Source organism: Myxine glutinosa, chromosome 10 (assembly GCF_964187855.1).
Source record: "Myxine glutinosa chromosome 10, kmMyxGlut1.1, whole genome shotgun sequence".
NCBI classification, from domain to species: Eukaryota; Metazoa; Chordata; class Myxini; order Myxiniformes; family Myxinidae; genus Myxine; species Myxine glutinosa.
In genome coordinates this window covers 107,855,820-107,877,199 of record NC_136270.1, presented here as the reverse complement: position 1 = coordinate 107,877,199, position 21,380 = coordinate 107,855,820, and the positions used below count along the sequence as shown (strand labels likewise).

The window sequence follows — 21,380 nt, the reverse complement described above, 5'->3', positions numbered from 1 at the left end:
ATCTCAGGTGGTCATGGCGCCATGAAAGTGGAGCCTGATTATTCATTACCTCCACTTGAGATGGACAGAGGTTGAGTTTTCACTGTAGATGTAGCGGAGAGGTTTTTTAGGAACTTTTCACATGGTCTGCAATGATGCAACATCACCAGCATCTCAAGGATTCATTTCTGGTGTTATTTCTTCCATCCTATCGTAATTGGCTCACGTTGGCAGTTCTGTTGTACAACAGGTCTGCCTGTACCTCTCCCACAATCTGCGATGTCCGACGTCTGTGCAACCACAGGTTGATACCGAGTGCCGGTTTCCAACATGGTGACCACTTGCATTTCTTCATCTCCTGAGAGTCTACTTCTCCATGTCATTTCGATTTGCACTTTCAGTCTGAAGTTAGGATTCCCTTCATATATTACAGCAAAAAATGTTCCTGACCAATAATCTGCTTGTTCAATTATCCTGTTACATTTCCCAGGAAACGTGCACACACACACGCACACACACACACACGATGTGTGGGAAAGTTGCATACTTAGTCAGGCTCACCCAGATAGCTCAGATTCCAGAGGACATGGGTTCCATTCCTAGTCTGAGCATGTAATTTTCCCCCATATATCTATTTAATTATATAATCCTGTTCATTAATCTAATATATCGAAAATAAACAAATCTAAGTACATAGCTCTCTGAGAATGGCCACACATATGTGTGTGTGTGTATATATATATGTCAAGTAGTAGATTTGTTACTGCCTAAAGTTCAGTTATAGACGTTGGGTGCTAATGTGTTATGATTTATATGATGTCTAAAAATGCTATTTCATAAAGTAAATAAAGGGTTTTTGCTTCGTTTTAGTTTTAGATGAGGAAAGGCTTAAAATGAGGTCATGCTGAACGAATTGTATACGTGTGCTTTTTTCGAGGCTGGTCGTAAAACCACGCCCACATGCGCTTGTTTTAGCGTAATGCTAGTAGAATGACATGATCGTTAACCATATATATTTTGTTTTAATCTCAGCAACGCATGACTCTGTATAAACATGCTTTGGATTACTCATGTACACAAACCCATAAAATATATGGGTTTGTTTGGCTAAGCATACACTCTCCTCATTGTGAGTTACATTTCTGTTTTCTCGGAGCCCAGAGAAACATTTGGTCCAAATGATAAGGACGGGCTGACTCCCCCGAATGATAACGGTGGGAGGAACCTCTCCCAGTGTTGTTTGTTCCCTCGGAGATTTCCTGATAAAACGTGTCCCTATATAAATGGACTGGGAATCAATGTGTTTTCAGGAAGGCTTGACTTGGCATGTTCTTGCTGTAGATTGCTGTAGACGTCGGTCTCCTCCGGATCCGTATAAGTTGGTTATTAATAAAGCTGCGCCATTTTTCAGGCTATTTGTGGACTTCTTTTGCAAACGAAGAGCTGATTCTTCACAGATGGTACCAGGAGTGGGGTGTCAACAGACGCGGAGGACGGGAAACGGAGCCCGATGGACAGGAGGAAGGCTGACCTGAGGCCGGCGCCGGCACGCTGATTTGATTAAGGTGGGAGTTGTTTTATATCAGAGGGCTATTATTCCAAATTCGTACCTTCCTCCCTCGCGCGGGTTCAGTCTCCTTGTCTTCCCCGCTGTCTGCACTCGAACAGAAATTGTAAGTAGAGGCTCATTTAGGCCTCAGAATGGCGTAGCTTTGTTAAAGCCAGGATAAATAAATAATAGTAAGGATACAAGTAAGGACTTAACAGTAAGCTTAAAGTTACAGTTAGCACCAGGAGGGGAAAATGAGGTCGGACAGCCATATAGGTTGAAACCGGGTGGCCAAGATTTTTCCAGGAAGGAACAGCCCAGAGACAAGATGGGGTATGCCATTGCATGCCAGGGAACGAAGGGCTGTGGCTAAACTTAGACGGCCAAAGGGACATGGCCAGGAAGGGTGAAATGCGTAGGTACCAGGTAGGTTTGACAAGAAGGTAGTGACAACTACGAGGTCAAGCCAGGAAGTTCTAGACAAGAGGTCCAGATAAAGCAGGCCAGGATCTGGTGGACAAGAGAAAATAAATAAGCTCACAGGAAATGGGCCAGGTGGCCACAAGGTGAGAAGGACAGGTTAGGTTTTGAAATATTGAAAATTGAAGCAGGAGCTGCATTGTAGGAATTTGAAGCTTCAGAGCCAAAGGAAGCAAGTTCAGGAAGCAAAGTTCAGGACAAAACAATTAAGGAGGTAGTTAAACAAGTAAAACAGCGAGTGATGCCGCTGGACCAGATACCAGACCAAGACCCCCCACCCCCCCCCCAAGACCTGAGCTCAGCCCCGGGGCTCTAGGCAACACCCCAACACCCCCCGCCCTGCCTCCCCTTTCCACCTCAACCCACCCCCCGTCCAAACCCGTCCCAAAAAAAAATCCTTTTCCTTGAATGAGAGACGTAACATGAATGAGGAATGAATGTATATTGGGATGTTAATTGACGTGTGTGTCTGCCCAATGTGTTTGTCTGTGTGTCATGTGCAAAGCAGAGGGTTTCGGTGTGAAACTTTGTAAGCGATCTGCTCGACTTGGGGGAAATTCAGGCCGGGAATGTCCATTTTAACGTCTATCCGAGAGAACAGGCGAGGTCCTGAACTGAGTCCGGATTTTCATCTGTTTGGGAGTTGTTTGGGAAGCGAATTGATATAAATCGGGCCAGGAAAGCACCCGGAGTGCCCTTGTCGATCTACTGTTGATATGAAGCGGTTTCTTGGAGATGGTTGCAGAATTCGAATCAATATGTGTGTTTTACTTGAATTGAAGAGTTCATTCAATGGCAGATATTGTGTATTGTATGTGTGGGATGTATCGCTGAGGCAGCTCACCTTTGGAATTGGTGTCATATAGTGCATTTTGGGTCAGAGAGGTCAAGCGTCGGAGATCCTGTTAGCTAGGGATGAGTTCTGACAAACCTGTGTTTCCGCCGTGCGGCTCCGTGGAAGTTTGGGTAGAGGGATATTGGGTGTTCAGACAGGAGCCAAGCGAGCCGCGAGTCACGGGTGTGCTGTATGAGGTTGCTCAGAGTGCCGGCGATAACTCGCCCACTCTCAGAGGAAGTGTGTGCCCAAATGCATTGTGGGTCATTTCGACTTTGCTGGATGTCGGACGTTCACATGTCAGTATCTTGTCAGAATCTTCTTCTTCATATCATGTCCTTCATCCTTCATCTTCTTGTCAGAATTAGACATGAGTCATGAGCCATGTCGGAATAGTGGCCGGCTGCGACATATATGCCAGGCAATGTCACAGGACGAATACGTTATTTAAGATGGATTTATAAGATGGATAGATGGATGGATTTATTTAAGATGGCTAAAATAAACGATTTCAAGACAGAGTAATTAATTTCCGGAGTCAAGTTCCAACAGGAAGTCTTGTTCATACAGTAAGGTACAGTGCGGAGTGGCGGCTGGAAGATGCATCGAAGCATTTGGGATGATCGATGCGCCGGACAAAGGGTATGCTGGCGAACGATGCTGATAAGGTTAAGTTATTAAAACGCATATGGGTCTGAGGGCAGATAATGTGGGACAAGCCGCCTCACGGGCGCTGCAGGGAGAGTATTTGGAAATTCAATAATTTGAGCAGAAATGTCACGTTTTCAACAGAACGCTGATCCGAGGAAGGAGGACGGTCGAGGTTTCAACTGTCGGTATGTGGTGTGGCTTGTGCCAAGGTGTGGGCGCGAGGAGGTGCGTTGATGAAGCGTTGTGCGAACGAGGAAGGATGTGCGATGGGCATTGTGAAGCACGCCTCGTACGGAAGGTCCTTGGACGAAGTGTGACGGTTGTTGGATTCGTAGAAGTTAGCATTATGCTATGTAGAGCCACATTAATGGTCATTTGTCCATTGTCGCCGGACTTGCATTACTTGTGGGATAATAAAGCGCTGGTTACCCCAATTCGAAGTTTGACCTTTTAAAGTTTAGTTGACCTTTGTTCGAGATATGCAAGGGAAAGGTCAGAGGTAATTCACTAACCTTGGAAGAACGACAGGCGGAGTCAGTCTACAGGGTGTTGCTTTAACGACAGGATATAGAACTTAAATCTGGAGAGAATATCGGGACATATATTGTGGGTAAAACCAAAATCATGTACGTAATTAATGAACAGAGAATATCGAGTCCTGTTTGTCGTTGTAATTGTCGTTGACGTCCCGATTCAGGGGTCTCAAGAAATAAACAGACTTCCGGTGCCGACTGGACGCGTCAGGTACAGTACGCTGGAATTTAATTTAAGTCATGTCAAGAGGAGGACATTTGTGAGGATGAAGAGATGCAAGTAACGTGGATTAAATTGTGGTATCACGAGTTGGGTGCCAGAGATATTGTGGTTATTATAACTCACTGATTATAGGGGGCGCCGGGCGCACCGAGTACAGATCGGGTTGCATGATGGAGCACGCAGGCATGGATTTTGGCTTTGCGAGGCCCCGGATAGAAATTGGCATTTCGATGCTGTGGATTATATTGTACCTGCCCGGAAAGGGGATGTCCTGTGCTGGGGCTGGCGACAGGCCTCTGTTATTTGTCTGTCTGTCGGTCTGATTGTAAGTCTTTGGTACTGGGAGGGCTAATTGAGTGCTCAGGCGTCATTGTTCCATGGAGGCAGGAGCTGTGAGTCACAAAATGTAAATGTAACACAGAGAGATGAACAGGACAACAATGGAGTTTATATGGACGGGTTTGGGGATGCAACTTCGTCCGGGGGTTTTGGTCCAGCCTGCAAGGAGTCCAGGGGCTTGTTTTAGGGCTGGGTCGCCAAAAATGGGATGCTGTGCCCATCTGGATGTAAAATTATCCATCAAGGACGGGGAATAATGTGCAGTGTGATTGGGTAAGAGGTAAAGGCCATAAAACACCAACCCCATGAGGAACGAAATAAATGGAGAGATGTTGGGATCACATGATGGTTGGGATTGAAGAACAACCTACTGGGATTTCAAACCTGTGTTTGGGTCTGGGGCAACTGGGTGATGGGCAACAGTGTATGAGTGAGTAATTATGATCTGTTTAAGTGTAAGAGGTGGTGGAGAAGAAAGGGGTGATGAAAGGTTATTTGTTTTAGTGTGAAGTAGGTTGGTTGCTTATTTGTCACAGTAAGATGAGAGTTGTGTTTTTAAGCTTGGTCTTTGAATGAATTGTTGCTTGGAATGTGTTGATTGGAAAAGTGATTTCTGATCGCTGATCCGATCTGGTTTTGAATTGTTTGATTTAATTTTGAATTGATTGGAGGTAATAAGGATTTGTGTTGATTTCCTGATTTGAGTTCATCTGGAAACGAAGACAGATGGGATTAATGTGTATATCAGGAACAATTTGGAAAAGAAATATGGATATATGACATTACTAAAATATAACCAAGCAATTGAGAGTTCTTGGGTTAATGGGATATAAATAAATGCATCTACAAGTTGATGGTTTATAAAAATTTAGGTCTGGATGATACTTAAACGATGAACAATGTTGGCAATATACAAAGAATGTGACTTGTTTTTTGGGGGGAAAACATGTGGTTTAAATTTGGTTGGCTAAGTTTTAAAGATGGAGATGTTTCGCAGAACTCTTATGATTATTTACATGAGTGGTGGACTATTCCATGGCGAAGCATTTTTCAGTTTTTATGATTAAGGTTTAAGGTCTTTATGATCTGTTTAGTGTATTTTTCAAAGGAGAGGGTTTTGGTCAATGATGATGCCAAGATTCCGGATGTGGATACTGGGAAACCATCGATGTTGGGGGGAATGAAGATTAATTCAGATTTAGCGTAGTTAAGTTCGAGGAAGCTGATCTGAAGCTATAATTTTATTTCAGTTAGGCAGTTTGTCAGGATAGAGTGGGTGGTGGTGGAGCACGATTTGGTGGAGATGAAAAAGCTGGATGTCATCGGTGAAGCAGTGGAATTGGAGACCATGGTGCATTGGCTATGGTGCATGACGGATTAAGTGACCAAGGGGGGATAGGTACAGGACGAAGAGGAGGGGGCCAAGAACTGAACCTTGGGGGACACCTTAAGGGGGAGTGAATTGTGGTGATTAAGCTGTTGTAGATGCTGTCAATTTTGCTTTGGATGAATGGTCCAGGAAGGAAGGAGGGTGCAGGTGGCACCAGGTGTGAGTGCACAGGTGTGCACCAACAGGTGTGTGGAGCAAGGTGGTGGTATCCAGGGAGCTGAGGAGTTTGTTCACGTTGTAAAGGTTGTTTATTTAGTTTGTTTATTGTAGAGAAGAGTGCTTTTGGGATTCCGGAGCCAGAGTGGATAATTTGAGGGTAGTAGGTGGAGTAGAGGACATCTTTGCAGTGCTGTAGGTGGTCCTTGTAGGCTTGGGGGTGAACTGATTTGGGTTTAATAAGCACAAGCTGGTCTAAACAGGGTGAGGAGGATGGTGTGATTGATGATGTCAAAGGAGGCGTTGAGGTGAGGAGGATGAAAATGTTGAGGTTGCCGGCATCAGAGGAGAGAAAAGGTCGCTGGTGATTTTGAGGAGAGCAGTTTCAGTACTGTGGCTGGAGCAGAATCCGGATTGGGATGTTTCATACAGGTTATTGGCAGAGTGGTGATATTTGAGTTGAGTGGCCACAGCACGTTCCAAAACTTTTGACAGAAAGGGTAGATTGGAGATGGGTCTGAAGCTATTTAGGGTGTCAGGGTTTAGTCCAGGGTTTTTCCAGAATGGGGGTGAAGTTTCACGAGTTTTTGGGGAAATCGGTATGTGAAGCTGGATTAAGTTGGAACTGCTTGATGAGCCATGGAGATGGATTGGGTTTTGTTGTTGGTTGTCTGGGAGTTCGGTTGTTGCATTGCCAAAGGTTTCTGTGTGGTGGACACACTCGTTGGCTGTTGTCTTGTGTGACGTGGATGGAGATGTATGTGGCTGCGTGTGGCTGCCTGGAGGGGAAGGCGGCTACAGTGGTTGATATTGGTTGTGGGTTGTCCGGGGTGCTTCGATTTGCATAAAGGGTGAAGATTGGGATATTACATTATTTTAAGTAAGTATTAGTTATGAGTTCCAGGTGTTGAGCTAGTTATGCTAGTTATCCAGCTAGTTATGAGTAAGTGATTATTTTAGTAAATTTACATGTTTCGCTGTGTTGTGGATCTGGGGACAAGCTAGTTTGATGGGTACCCTGGGGTCTTCGGCGTGTCTATGTGTTTGGCTGTCTGTCACACCGGACTCTTGAATGGGTTTTCATGAGACGAATTTCAGACATAACAGTGAGAATCTATTTTGAGCGAATCACAGTGGGTGAGGAAAACATTGTGTGTGACCAGACACCAGAACTGACCAGAATTGAAATTGGAAGTAGACCAGGTTATTTCTATTATTTGTTTATTCGTGAAAATAAATAAATAATAGGGGGAGGTTAATGGAGGTTAATGGTGGTTTGTTTGTGTTAATGGAGGTTAATGGTGGTTTGTTTGTGTTAATGGAGGTTAATGGTGGTTTGTTTGTGTTAATTCTAGTTGAAACTCTCGCTGAAGTAATTTTCGTTTATTTTTATTTTTTGATTCGATTTGAGAGTTGAGATGATTGATTTTTTATTAATTTTATAATTTTATTTTTATTGATGTTGGAAACAGGTAATGGGATGCTGAGAGAAGGATGGAATTTAATTTGAATTGGACTGGATTAAATGGGATTGAATTTAAAAATTGAATATTGAATAAAATTGGATCCACTTGGAAAAAAGTGGATTAGGAAATTGGAGACCTGTAGACCAGGCGCTCCCAGGAGACTTGTGGATCAGGTGTTCCACCAGAGGAAAAAGACCAGGTGTTCGTGGAGCACTTCACCTGCAAGAACGCCTTGGAACCAAGGTGGAAGGGACCAGTCCAGGTGTTGCTGACTACACCAACGGCAGTCTTTTGCGAGGGCAAGACTTCGTGGATCCACGCCACGCACTGTAAGTTGGCCATACAAGCACCAGACACCACACCCCCAGAACACAGTAAGGATGGGCCTAATCATAGGTACAATACTATTGATAGCGACAGCAGCTAGGGGAAACTCCGATTCCAATAGATGCGAAAACGAAACCCGACACCTCACCGTAACATGGGGACAAAGAGTATCACTACCATGTTTCGAACAGAAAGCCCTGCACACAAATTGGGTGAACATAAATTGGCTAGCACTGTCGGCAGGGCCTGGACGCGTTGGCATGGTACTACAAAAGCAACGAGAGTTCCGGGAAGACGGGCAAGCTAGCATTAAGACCTTGGCCCAACCAGGATACCAATGGGGAACCCCTGATTTTAAGCTACAAACACGCACGCGCCTAGAGAAAGGCATGACTATGCAGGTCCGGTGCAGCGTCTGGACCCCTGGCGCGGCCGGTGGCGAAAGGAACTACATACCATGCATCGAATACATACTCACGCCACAACCCCAGAATAAGGCCCCAAAGAAGGGTGAAAACACATATTGGAAAGTGGCCAGGGAGGTGGCAACAATTCAAAATAGGACACACTGCTGGTCGTGCATGCGCTTTCCCCAAGCAGGCACCACAGGAATACACATGATAGTGCTACCTCTGTCCCTCAATGACCTCTGCTCACAACCTATCGATTCCCCATGTTTAGTCACCACGCTGGAAAGAGAAGGGGTTGACAACGGCAAGAGTTGCAATCGACAATTTAATTATCGCCCGTCAATGATTGCCCATGTGGCCGAGAGGCCTGCCCCCGTCTGGGTCAAACCACAGAAAGGGAAGGTCTGCCTCCAGGGTTCCGGCCACTTGCGTATGGGAGAATCAGAATGCGCCTACACTCTCCCCGGGAAGCTGGGACAAGGGAGCTCGGGGATTACATTACGAATAGTACTGAAAGATAAACACAACCACAACATAACGGCTATAACATTCTCTAGGGGGGTTAGTAGGATTAATGGGGTGGTAAAGGGACTCCAGTGCTTATCCACCCACCTGGTCCCACCCCATGGGACAATGTTTATATGCGGCGACAAGGCTTACCCCTATTTACCAAATAATTGGGGGGGCACATGTTATCTGGGTTCAGTCCTTCCTGACGTTGAGATACTGGATGAGCTAGACCCAAAGTCCTTGGACAGGCGTTATAAGAGGTCAGTCATGAACGAAGATGGAACCACTAAACTACACGGGAGCCTAGGGGAAAAGGTGTTTGGTTTCTTCTTCCCAGGAGCGGGCACAGTCATGGATAGTTTCCGGATAGATAAATTGGCTTTGGCCCTAGAAAAGGTGGCAAACGACACCGCTACGGCTCATGACATACTATTGGATCGATCGGATCGCGCGCGAAAATTCTTATACATTTAGCTGGCTCACTGACTGGTTCCAGGGATGGACGGGCACCATAGTGAAGTGGTTATTGACCGCACTGGCTGTGATAATCGGGGTAGTAATTTGGGGGGCACTAATGAAATCTCTAGTCCTCCTCTATATGAGAAAGTATTTTACAGGATGGAAAGTGAAGAAGCCGCCGACAACAACTATGGCTCTGACCACAGAGGCCGTCGACCTGAACGGGTCCTTCAACAAGGCAGTTGCGACCAGCGCTCCAGAAAATTGTATTGAATTTTGTGACGACTGTGATACTTGTGTGGATCCCATGTGGGAACTGGCTGCTGCCTGTAACGGTGTATGTGATGACTGTGATACTTGTGCTATAAACCCCTTGCGTGTACTGGCTAACGCTGCTTATGTATTACAAGCTGACAGCTGCACGCCCCCTTCCGACCCAACTATGGATCTGATTGCGACACTGGGTCTGGCGGTCGAGGGACCCGACGTGGATATCCTAGACCCGCAAGCCGACCAGGCGCCCATGGGAGACTTTGACATAAAGGAAGTCCCTCTCTTTTCTTCAAATGTTTCGGATCTCTTTGATCCAAATGTTTCGGATCTCTTTGATCCACATGTTGCGGATCTCTTTGCTTCAAGTGATTCGGATTCGGATTTTTACGCTCTGTACCCTGACCAGGAAATTGAGACACAAGATACTGACGACATTTTGTATTCCCCAGAACAGCAACACGTGAGGGACCTCATGGGCATGACCGTTGATTAACTTCGAAGATCTGCAAGGACTGCGTCTGCAAAGGGTGGGGGGAGCCAGTTCCGCAGGGGAAGTGATGCACCCTCTGGCGGAGCAGAACCTCATCTGGACCAGACGTCTTCGTTGTGGATCCGAAACGTTAATGAACTTTCATGTTTTGAGCCCTCAGGCTCCGAGCACGCACCACACGACACGTTCGCCAAATGCACGGGCGAGGCGCTTTGGGCGCACGATATGCCCTTGGGAGATACCCGCATTACACAATTATTTTTCAATAAAGCCCGATGTGGCACGTTGTCTCTTAAGATACTTTGTCTCGACGAGACAAGAGGAAGGAATGTCAAGTAGTAGATTTGTTACTGCCTAAAGTTCAGTTATAGACGTTGGGTGCTAATGTGTTATGATTTATATGATGTCTAAAAATGCTATTTCATAAAGTAAATAAAGGGTTTTTGCTTCGTTTTAGTTTTAGATGAGGAAAGGCTTAAAATGAGGTCATGCTGAACGAATTGTATACGTGTGCTTTTTTCGAGGCTGGTCGTAAAACCACGCCCACATGCGCTTGTTTTAGCGTAATGCTAGTAGAATGACATGATCGTTAACCATATATATTTTGTTTTAATCTCAGCAACGCATGACTCTGTATAAACATGCTTTGGATTACTCATGTACACAAACCCATAAAATATATGGGTTTGTTTGGCTAAGCATACACTCTCCTCATTGTGAGTTACATTTCTGTTTTCTCGGAGCCCAGAGAAACATTTGGTCCAAATGATAAGGACGGGCTGACTCCCCCGAATGATAACGGTGGGAGGAACCTCTCCCAGTGTTGTTTGTTCCCTCGGAGATTTCCTGATAAAACGTGTCCCTATATAAATGGACTGGGAATCAATGTGTTTTCAGGAAGGCTTGACTTGGCATGTTCTTGCTGTAGATTGCTGTAGACGTCGGTCTCCTCCGGATCCGTATAAGTTGGTTATTAATAAAGCTGCGCCATTTTTCAGGCTATTTGTGGACTTCTTTTGCAAACGAAGAGCTGATTCTTCACATATATATATATATATATATATATACAGTGCATTCAGAAAGTATTCAGACCCCTTCACACTTTTTTCACATTTTGTTATGTTGCAGCCTTATGCTGAAATCGTTTAAATTCATTTTTTCCCTCATCAATCTACACTCAATAGCCCATAATGACAAAGAGAAAACAGGATTTTAGAAAGTTTTGCAAATTTATGAAAAAGAAAAAACTGAAATATCACATTGACATAAGTATTCAGACCCTTAGCTATGACACTTGAAATTTAGCTCGGGTGCCTCCCATTTCTCTTGATAATCTTTGAGATGTTTATACACCTTGATTGGAGTCCACCTGTGGTAAATTCAATTGATTGGACATGATTTGGAAAGGCACACACCGGTCTATATAAGGTCTCACAGCTGACAATGCATATCAGAGCAAAAACCAAGCCATGAGGTCGAAGGAACTGCCTGCAGACCTCAGAGACAGGATTGTGTCGAGGCACAGATCTGGGGAAGCCTACAAAAAAATCTCTGCTGCATTGAGGGTTCCCAAGAGCATAATGGCCTCCATAATTCTTAAATGGAAGAAGTTTGGAACAACCAGGACTCTTCCTAGAGCTGGCCGCCCGGCCAAACTGAGCAATCGGGGGAGAAGGGCCTTGGTAAGAGGTGACCAAGAACCCGATGGTCACTCTGGCTGAGCTCCAGAGATCCTGTGTGGAGATGGGAGAAACTTCCAGAAGGACAACAATCACTGCAACACCCCACCGATCTGGGCTTTATGGCAGAGTGGCCAGACGGAAGCCAAACAGTTCAATCTTGGTTTCATCAGACCACAGAATCTTGTTTCTCACAGTCTGAGAGTCCTTTAGGTGCTTTTTTACAAACTCCAAGCGGGCTTTCAGGTGTCTTTCACGAAGGAGAGGCTTCCGTCTGGCCACTGTTCCTCACTAGTAATCATAATACGTAATAATAAAAATAAAAGGCAGTGTCCGTCCATCCGTCTCCTTCATAACTCCAAAACCATGAAACCTAGCGGCCCCAAACTTTGCATACATACACCTGGACCTCCAACAGATTGCAATGATGATAACTGGGTATTTGGGTGTGTTATAACACCCTTTTTGAAGATGATTAATGAGGTGCTCATAAGAAAAAAAAAACGATATGGTGGCTTACCAATATGGTGGCCCGCCATCTTGGTCAGCCCACTGCACCTCGCTGGGTTCTTAAGCCGACATTTTGTTTCGGCCTACTCAAACGGGCCTTGCCTTGGAAACAATTTTGATTATCATTACATAATTGAAGCATATCATCAAAATCTGGATTGGAATATGAGGATTGGATGCTGTAGACTAAATAATCTCCAAATCTGGAGTGAAATCTGACAAAATTTACCATATCTTGCGATTTTATATATAAGTGTATCTATGCATTTATTTAAGTGAGGCTGTGATTCTCTTTCTGGGGTTAGTTTTTAATTTATATAACTTCATTGTTTTTAACTTAATTCATACTTCCATGGGAACTGTTCGGAGACACGTATTTTGATGAAAGGTTGTTTTTTTTTTTTTACCAAAGAACACTTTATTCGTCGTTGGGACTGCTGTTACTGTTCGAGTCAATTCTGCAGGTGGAATTTTGAGGATCGGTTCAGATTAAGGGTTTGTGGAGCTTATCGCATTGTGTTTTTTTAACCGTGTGCAGAAATGAAATAAAGGTGTGAACACTGCCCGGTGAAGTCCGGAGAGTTGTATGGGGGTGGAGGGAGAGGGGAGGTCGGACCAGTTGCAACTGCTAAACCAGAAAGGATCTGAAAATGCAAAGCCAGTCCTCGTCCGTTTGATTTCTTACTTCTTCTTCCAAATGCTCAAAATAATGAAAATAGTTTCAAAAAAAATACAAAATAAAAATTGATGATTTTATGCAGCCTTGACCTTTGAATCTCAAAAAACAATATCCTTCTAGCTTTTGATTGGTGAACAAATTAATTGACCCAAAATGCAAGTTCTTAAAATTTCAGGTCAATCGCATGAAAATTGATTATTTTATGTGTTTTATGTGTTTTATGTGTTTTTGTGTGCTTTGACCTTTCGACAAAATTATTAGTTAGCCTTCTCCATATTGTCATAATAAAGCTTTGGTGGAAAATTTGATGACAAAACTCAAATGGCAAAAAGGTTACAGCCCTGACACGGACAAGGACACTGCGCGCGCACGCACGCACACACACACACACACACACACACACACACACACACACACACACACACACAACACACACAGACACGTATACACGCGCACACGCACAAGCAAGCGCACAGAAACGCACACACTCTTCATGAAATCATTCTGAAGAAAACGATTTGTTGACATGGCTCCAAAACGGTTTTCCTCTGACAAATGTCAGTAATTTAAGCTTCACAAATCTGGTGCCACAAACATTACATGACGGAGATCCGTGAACCAGCCATTTTGGTTACAAAAACAAATCCGCGCTTTGTGTTACAATATTGAAATATATGGGTGAACCTTTTAATAACTGAGCAATAAAATGTTTACATTAATGCTTAAAAAATGGATTATACATTTCCCTTTTAACCTTGTGTTATGTGAGCAATATTGTTACGTTTATAGGGGGTAGGCAATGGATTAACTTAGAGCCAGGTAGGAGTGTATAGTATAGTGTGCTCTGAATGTCGCGATGAAGAACAAGAACCCCTTGTACCCAAGTAGGGACCCGTTAGACCGGATGTCGTGTAAGAGTGTATCTTTGTCCCCATGATGAGGGGTGGGGTTATGTTAATTAGTTAGGGATTAATGGTAAATTCCCTATATGTGTAAATTGCCTCTGTGACCTTTTTCCTCTGTTCCTTATGACACACACCACAGCCGCCATACACCCCACATGAGCAATAAAATGCCACACACACACATATATCTATTTAATGAATAGATACACGTGTGTGTATTAATAGATATATGTAATATATGTATTTAAATGTAATTTAAATTAATAGATAGATGTATTTAAATGCCACAGCCGCCATACACGCCGCCATAAACACAAAAGACTGTGTCCCGGCATTTTCTGCTTTTTGGGTCCCGAGCTGAAGAAAAGCAGTCACAGTTCGTCTTCTTCTTGGTTCTGGATTTCCTTGTGAACAGTCACATTTTCCTGCTCTTGCGTTGGGACTGGGACATTGGTGTCGTGCAGTCGGACATTTGCGCTTTTGGTCTGGGCGATCGGTTCGAGCGGCCGCATTTTCCTTTCCCTGGCTCGTTGGTGCTGAAGTGCCCTGGCTCGTTGGTGCGTTGGTGCTGACGGTGCGGCAGCTGTCCACGCTGAGAGAGCATGGTGCTGTGTGGAGCAGACGGCGAGTGGACGGGCGCTGGAGGAACGAACTGCGTGCCAATAAATTTTCCCACGCACTAACTGCCTGCCAAGACATTTTCCCACGCACAGACTTCGCGCCAGGGTATGTGTTTTTCCGTGCAGGGACGCGGGACCTTCGACGGCCCCGGACGGTCACGGACGCCAGGCGGAGTGCAGGCAAATGCACCTCACAAACACCACGCTTTATTTTCACATTTATTTTATCATACCCTTGTGTTGTATACGAGTCTGTTTGGGGTGCTCCATTTAGGAATTTTAGTTTTACTGTGCATTTTTTTTGGCACCGGCATTTCTTTCATTAAATCCGGTATTTTTGCATTATAATTCCTTGTCGGTTTGAGTTGATTACCAGGGTTGAAGACGTCCAGTGGGATCTGTACAGGTAAGGGCTTCGCTGCCCTCGTCCCCCGCGCGTATTCACACTGCCATTGGATTGAACGCCTTGGAGTGTAAAGCTCGATTGACTACCCGTTACCTTGGAGGATCTTAATGCCCGGGAACACGACAATATGTATTGAAAGTTGAGATGTGTGTACGTGTGTGTGTGTATATACGTGTGTGTATATGTGTGTGTACGTGTGTGTGTATATGTGTGTGTATACGTGTATGTGTGTGTATATGTATGTGTGTGTGTATATATGTATGTGTGTGTGTGTGTGTGTATACATGTACGACTTGTACGTGTGTGTGTGTGTGTATACACGTGTGTGTATACATGTGTGTGTGTGTCTGCGTGTGTGTGTCTGTGTGTGTATGTGTGTGTGTGTGTGTACATGTGTGTGTATGTGTATACGTGTGTGTATATGTGTATACGTGTGTGTATATGTGTATACATGTGTGTGTATGTGTATACATGTGTGTGTATGTATATGTGTATACGTGTGTGTGTGTGTGTATTCGTGTATGCAGTTCAGCATGTCATGAGAAATTAGATTAATTATAGTGAGAGAAGAAATTTCAGTAGATCAGAGTGAAACTCACCTCGATTATCTGCATGGTTGGAATGATGGAATTCTGTTTGTGCGTGCCCTGGCGAAAGCCTGTTACCTTGTAGATCTTCCAGTAAACAAAAAAGACGACACAAAGAGGCAGGTAGAAAGCACCGACGGTAGACAGCACGGAGTACAGAGGAGCCTGTTTGATGAAGCACTCGTCCATATCGGCTGAAGTGTAAACTTCGTTCCATCCAATGAAAGGTAAGACGGAAATGGAGGTGGCCATGAGCCAGGTGAGGACGATCATCAAATTTGAGATACACCTGCGCATCTTCAACTTGTACTCCAGGTGATCCTTGATAGACCAGTAGCGGTCCAGCGCAATGGCGGTCACACTCCAGATGCTGGCCGTGCAGCCGAGCACGTCGCACGAGATCCACAGGTGACAAAGCAGCCGCCCGAGGAGCCATCGGTACCTGTGCGTCTCGTTGACCAAGGCGAGCGGCATCGCGACCGCGGCGACCAAGGAGTCCGACACGGCCATGGACGCGACCAGGTTGTGCGGAACCCGGTGGAAGATTCGTACGCGCCAGATGGTGAACAACACGAGGCAGTTACACAGGAAGGTGGTCAAGGTGAGCAACGCGAGAAGCGTCAAGGTGAGGATCCCCAGGAGCGACAGCGGTCGTGGGCGGTCGCCGCCGCCGTCCAAACTCGTCATGTTCGAAACGTTCTGAGTGCTGCTCGCCATTCCTGCTGCTGCACGAATCTTCACCTTTCGTTGTGTTTCTAGGAATGCAATAAAATCGTCATTTATTCCTGAAACTTGGAGAAATCCTTTTGAATGCTGAACAGGTGTGCATCACCTGTTATTTATCGGACATCATGTCATGCATACCTGCATACCTTCACTTTCAGCGTGAGTAAACAATTATACCTTGTTCACAGCTATGATCACAAAGCATGTCATTGCCACATTTAAACTGCACACACCACACGTCAAGCATCACGCACACCACCACCACCACGCACACCAGCAGCATTAAGCACGTCCGCAGCGCTACACACACACACACACACACACACACACACACACACACACACACACACACACACACACACACACTACCTGTCGTTTCCCGCTTCCAGAGGAACTCCGGGGTCGTTACGATTGGTTTTGCTTCCAGTGCATTGGGAAGAGAGAAAAGTGGGAGAAGGAGACCGGGTGGGAGGGAATGATCGGGGTGGGGGATTGAGAGGATGCCATGTGGGAGGGTGTGAGGAGGCTGTGTGTGTAAACATGGAAACGGTGTATGTGTGTGTGGGAGGAGGAGAATTATATCGGGTGTGTGCGAACGGAGGGATACAAGTTCGATATGTGAATTAAATTACTTAATATGATATATATATATATATATATATATATATATATATATATATATATATATATATATGTATATATATATATATATGTATATATATATATATATGTATATATATATATATATGTATATATATATATATATGTATGTATATATATATATATATGTATGTATATATATATATATATATGTATGTATATATATATATATATATGTATATATATATATATATATATATATATATATATATATATATATATATATATACATATATATATATATATATATATATATATATATATATATATATATATATATATATATACAGTCGTGGCCAAAAATATTGGCACCCTTGCACTTTTTCAAATAATGCACCATTTCTTCCAGAAATGTTTTGAAATAAAAAATTTTGGTATCCACATTTGTATTTCTTTGGTTTTCAGTTGAACAAAACAAAAAAAAAGCTGAAAAAATTACTAAATCTTAGCTTATTCCACACAAAAATCCTTGAATGGCCTGGACAACATTACTGATACCTTTTAGAAGTTGTTAGAAATCATTAGATTTCAAGCAGGTGATTCTCCTTTACTTTGGAATTCAACTCACCTGTTCTGAGTTGCAGGTGCCTGCAATATAAAAATCACTCAGTCAACCAGTTTGAATAGAGAAAGGGACTCATTCTGCTGTTTTAGGTCACTGTGTGTACCGCAATGAGTATGGAGAAAAGAAAGAAAACAAGAGAATTGTCTGAGGAGGTCAGACACAAGATTGTAGCCAAGCACGGACAATCTCAAGGCTACAAGTCCATCTCCAGACACCTTGATGTTCCTCTGTCCACCGTGCGCAATGTTATCAGGAAGTTTAAGACCCATGGCACTGTAGCCAACCTCCCTGGACGTGGCCGCAAGAGACAACTTGATCGAAGATTGCAGCGAAGGATTGTTTGAATGGTGGAGAAATCACCTCGATCAACTTCCAAACAGATTCAAGCTGACCTTCAGACACAACGTATGACAGTTTCAACTTGCACCATCCGTCCCCAACTTAATGAAAGGGGGCATCTATGGTAGTAGACCCAGGAGGACCCCACTGCTGAAAAAGCCCGACTAGAGTTTGTCAAAACACACCTGAACAAGCCAAAATCCTTCTGGGAGAATGTCCTGTGGACAGATGAGACCAAATTAGAGCTTTATGGTAAAGCACATCATCTCTATGTTTACAGAAAACAAAACGAAGCCTTCAAAGAAAAGAACACCTTCGCTACAGTCAAACATCGAGGAGGTTCAGTTATGTTTTGGGGTTGCTGTGCTGCCTCTGGCACTGGGAGCCTTGAATGTGTGCATGGCATCATGAAATCAGGAGATTACCAAGACATTTTGGAGCGCAATGTTCAACCCAGTGTCAGCAAGCTGGGTCTCCGTCGAAGGTCATGGGTCTTACAGCAGGACAATGACCCCAATCACACTTCAAAAAAGCACCCAGAAATTGTTCAAGACAAAACGCTGGACTGTTTTGAAGTGGCCAGCAATGAGTCAACATCTAAATCCCATTGAACACCTGTGAGAATATCTGAAAACCAGTTGGGAGAAGGCAGCCTTAAAATCTGGGAGGACTGGAGCAATTTGCACAAGAAGAGTGGGCCAAACTGCCAGGAGAGAGGTGTAGGAAGCTCATTCATGGCTACAAGAAGCGCTTGTCTGCAGTTATTTTGTCCAAAAGCTGTGCTACCAAATATTAAGTCTCAGGTGTCAATAATTTTGTCAATGCCATTTCTTTTTATTTTCTGATTTAAAAGGATATATTAAGTTCTCAATCAAAAACAAAGGTTCTGTAATATTCACAGTGAAATAAGGAATTTTGGAGACCAAATACTTTTGTCAATTTACAACTTATTTTTATAGAAAATTGTGAGTTATTTGAAAAGGTGCTAGGTGCCAATATTTTTGGCCACGACTGTATATCGATCGGTGTGCACCGTACAGCCAGGTTAATGCAACACCTCGGTGTAACGTTCATCCCTTTATTAAGGTATTTAGTCTGTTGATAAAATATACTCCAAGAAGGTCCTGAGTGTGAGCTTCGCTGTGCCATGAGAAGAGGCATGAACTGCATTCGGTGAGCGAACAGCAGGTGTGATCGAGCAAACGGCAGGTGTGATCGAGCAAACGGCAGGTGTGATCGAGCAAACAGCAGGTGTGATCAAGCGAACAGCATGTGTGAGTGAACAGCACGTGTGAGTGAATGGCACAGGTGCCTTAAAAAAAAAATAGTCGGCACTGGTGGAAGAGCTAGGACACCGAACAGCTTGGGACACAACATAAACTAGAGCAATGCGATTGCGTCGCAAATATGTCTCCGCGTAGTCCCTGCCCGTGACAACAGGTGGATGCCATCGGTGACTGTCCTAAAAATAAACAAGTTTGATTTGAATCCCTTCAAATTTGTTTCGCGATGACGTTTTTTTTCGCGATTCAGCGATCACATTTGCGAAGTTTCGTGTTTATCGGATACGGTTTGTTTTTCTATGCAAGATGGCTGCGAAACCAATTGACCTCCGACATAATTTTCAAACTATATGAAGCGATGGTATTAGATGACATTTGTAAAGTTTCACATCGATAGGGTAAGCGGTTTCTGAGATATGATTATTTAATATTTTTCTGCAATCCAATATGACTGCCAAACCATGTGACTGATGATGTTTTCGTGAGATTCTTTTACTCACCATGCCTAGTCGATGACACACGTAAAGTTTTGAGTTGATCAATTTGGTGGTTTGGGAGAAGGTGTTTATTTAGGTTTTAGATTAAATCCAATATGGCTGCCAAACCATGTGACCCATGTCATAAATTTAATATTTCAATACAAATGGGTCATAGACCATATGCATGCAATTTCAGATTATCAAGATAAGGCGTTTAATTAAACCATTTATGGCTGGTATACCTCTTCACCTATGATATTATTATCATTTATCATTATCATGCATTTATTCCCCAATGGGAGTACTTGACAATGTGCCAAGCTTCAAATTTTTTCCATTCAGCGGTTTCTGAGGAATATTTTAATTATCTGTGTTTAATCCAAGATGGCTGCCATACCATGTGACCTATAACGTCACATTTATCATAAAAGCAATTCTACATGGGTGTCGCTCCCACCTTGAAAGTTTAGTCTCAATCGGACACGTGGTTGTTGAGAAAAACAAGGTTTAGCCCGTACGGAAGGACGGACGATGGACGGACAGACAACCCGAAAACATAATGCCTCCGGCCACCTTCGGGGGCGTAGACGCGAGCGGACAATTATATCTCGGGGGATCGGTAAGCTGGCGATTATATATCGTACGTAATACTTGTACCGGCGCCTTTATACGCGCGCCCGGTATTGTTACGATTGATGCGCCACTTCCCCAATCTCCTTCTGCACGCTGCAGCCTCTGCAATGCGTGCCGCGCGCCTGCCCTCTGTAAAGCTTGTTGCCACAGCGTGTCTCCACCTCTTGTAACTACTCAAGCGTCTCTCCCGTAACTCAACTCCGATCAGGTCAAGCGCCTCCCTCTCCCCGCTCATAACTTGTTCAACAGAGCGCACGTTCTCCTCATAACTCTGATCAAGCCCTCTCTCCTCATAACTCGATCACAACGATTGCAGTTGCGTCCGTCCTCATAACTCGAGCTCTCTCCTCATAACTGAGGTGGGGGGCCTCGCACAAGGGGTTATATTGCCACGCCCGCTAACCCTCTCGAATCTCTAGCCACACCCTGTCAGGCGATCTTGCGCTCCGCCCCCTTTCCGGGCCTTACCTCGTGGCCTTTGGGCTGGTTTAAGCGGAAGCCCAACGAGTTCGCGAAGGCTGCTGGCAGCCTAAAGGGCGATGGCGATGTACAGACTGGTTAGTGCTTAATGGCATCGATTGAAGGGAGGCTGCAAAATGGACGAATGGGGCCTACTCTTATTTGTTCTACACAACGCAGATGCAACTATTGGGAATGGCCTTATCCTAAACACATATACACAAAGAATTAAGTTAAGCACCCCCCCCGTTTTTTTACAACCTCGCACATTACAAGTTTGTTGTCGTCAAAACAGTGTAATATACCCATGATATTGCTATATTTTCTGGAGAAGTGATATTATGGTCACATAAAAACATAACAATCATGCCGTTTTCAATATTTTATTCTGAATAATTTAAGGTGAAATTTTTTGGGAATTTTAGGCATATTTTCACCTCAATTTAAGTATGGAGCTATAGGTCCATCACGGACAGTGTGGATGACGTTTATGTTTTCTAACGCACAGTCATTGTTCTGAGAAGACCTCTAGCGATCTTTGCGTCAATAACGTGTGTAGGACCCACGTGATCGGATCACTGACTCAACCCTACGTCTCATAGACCCTGTAAGCCGTCGTATGCGTTGCTGTGGCAGGTTGTTCCATTCCCGATGTAATGCACGTTCCAATTCATCCAGATTGGCTATTGGAGGGACCATCTTCGCAATTTGTCGTCCCAACATGTCCCAAACGTGCTCGAGGGGGTTCAGGTCAGGACTGTACGCAGGCCAGGGGATGGT

General features: G+C 44.2%; 1 protein-coding gene across 1 annotated transcript in view; it reads right to left on the bottom strand.

Moving 5' to 3' along the window:
• HTR5A (5-hydroxytryptamine receptor 5A) overlaps window positions 1–16,173 on the bottom strand; it is a 52,717-nt gene extending 36,544 nt beyond the window's left edge. The window contains exon 1 of the mRNA XM_068125713.2: window positions 15,469–16,173. Within this exon, the coding sequence (XP_067981814.2) occupies window positions 15,469–16,173 (705 nt within the window). The remainder of the gene's footprint in view (window positions 1–15,468) is intronic.
• Window positions 16,174–21,380: the final 5,207 nt, after the last annotated feature.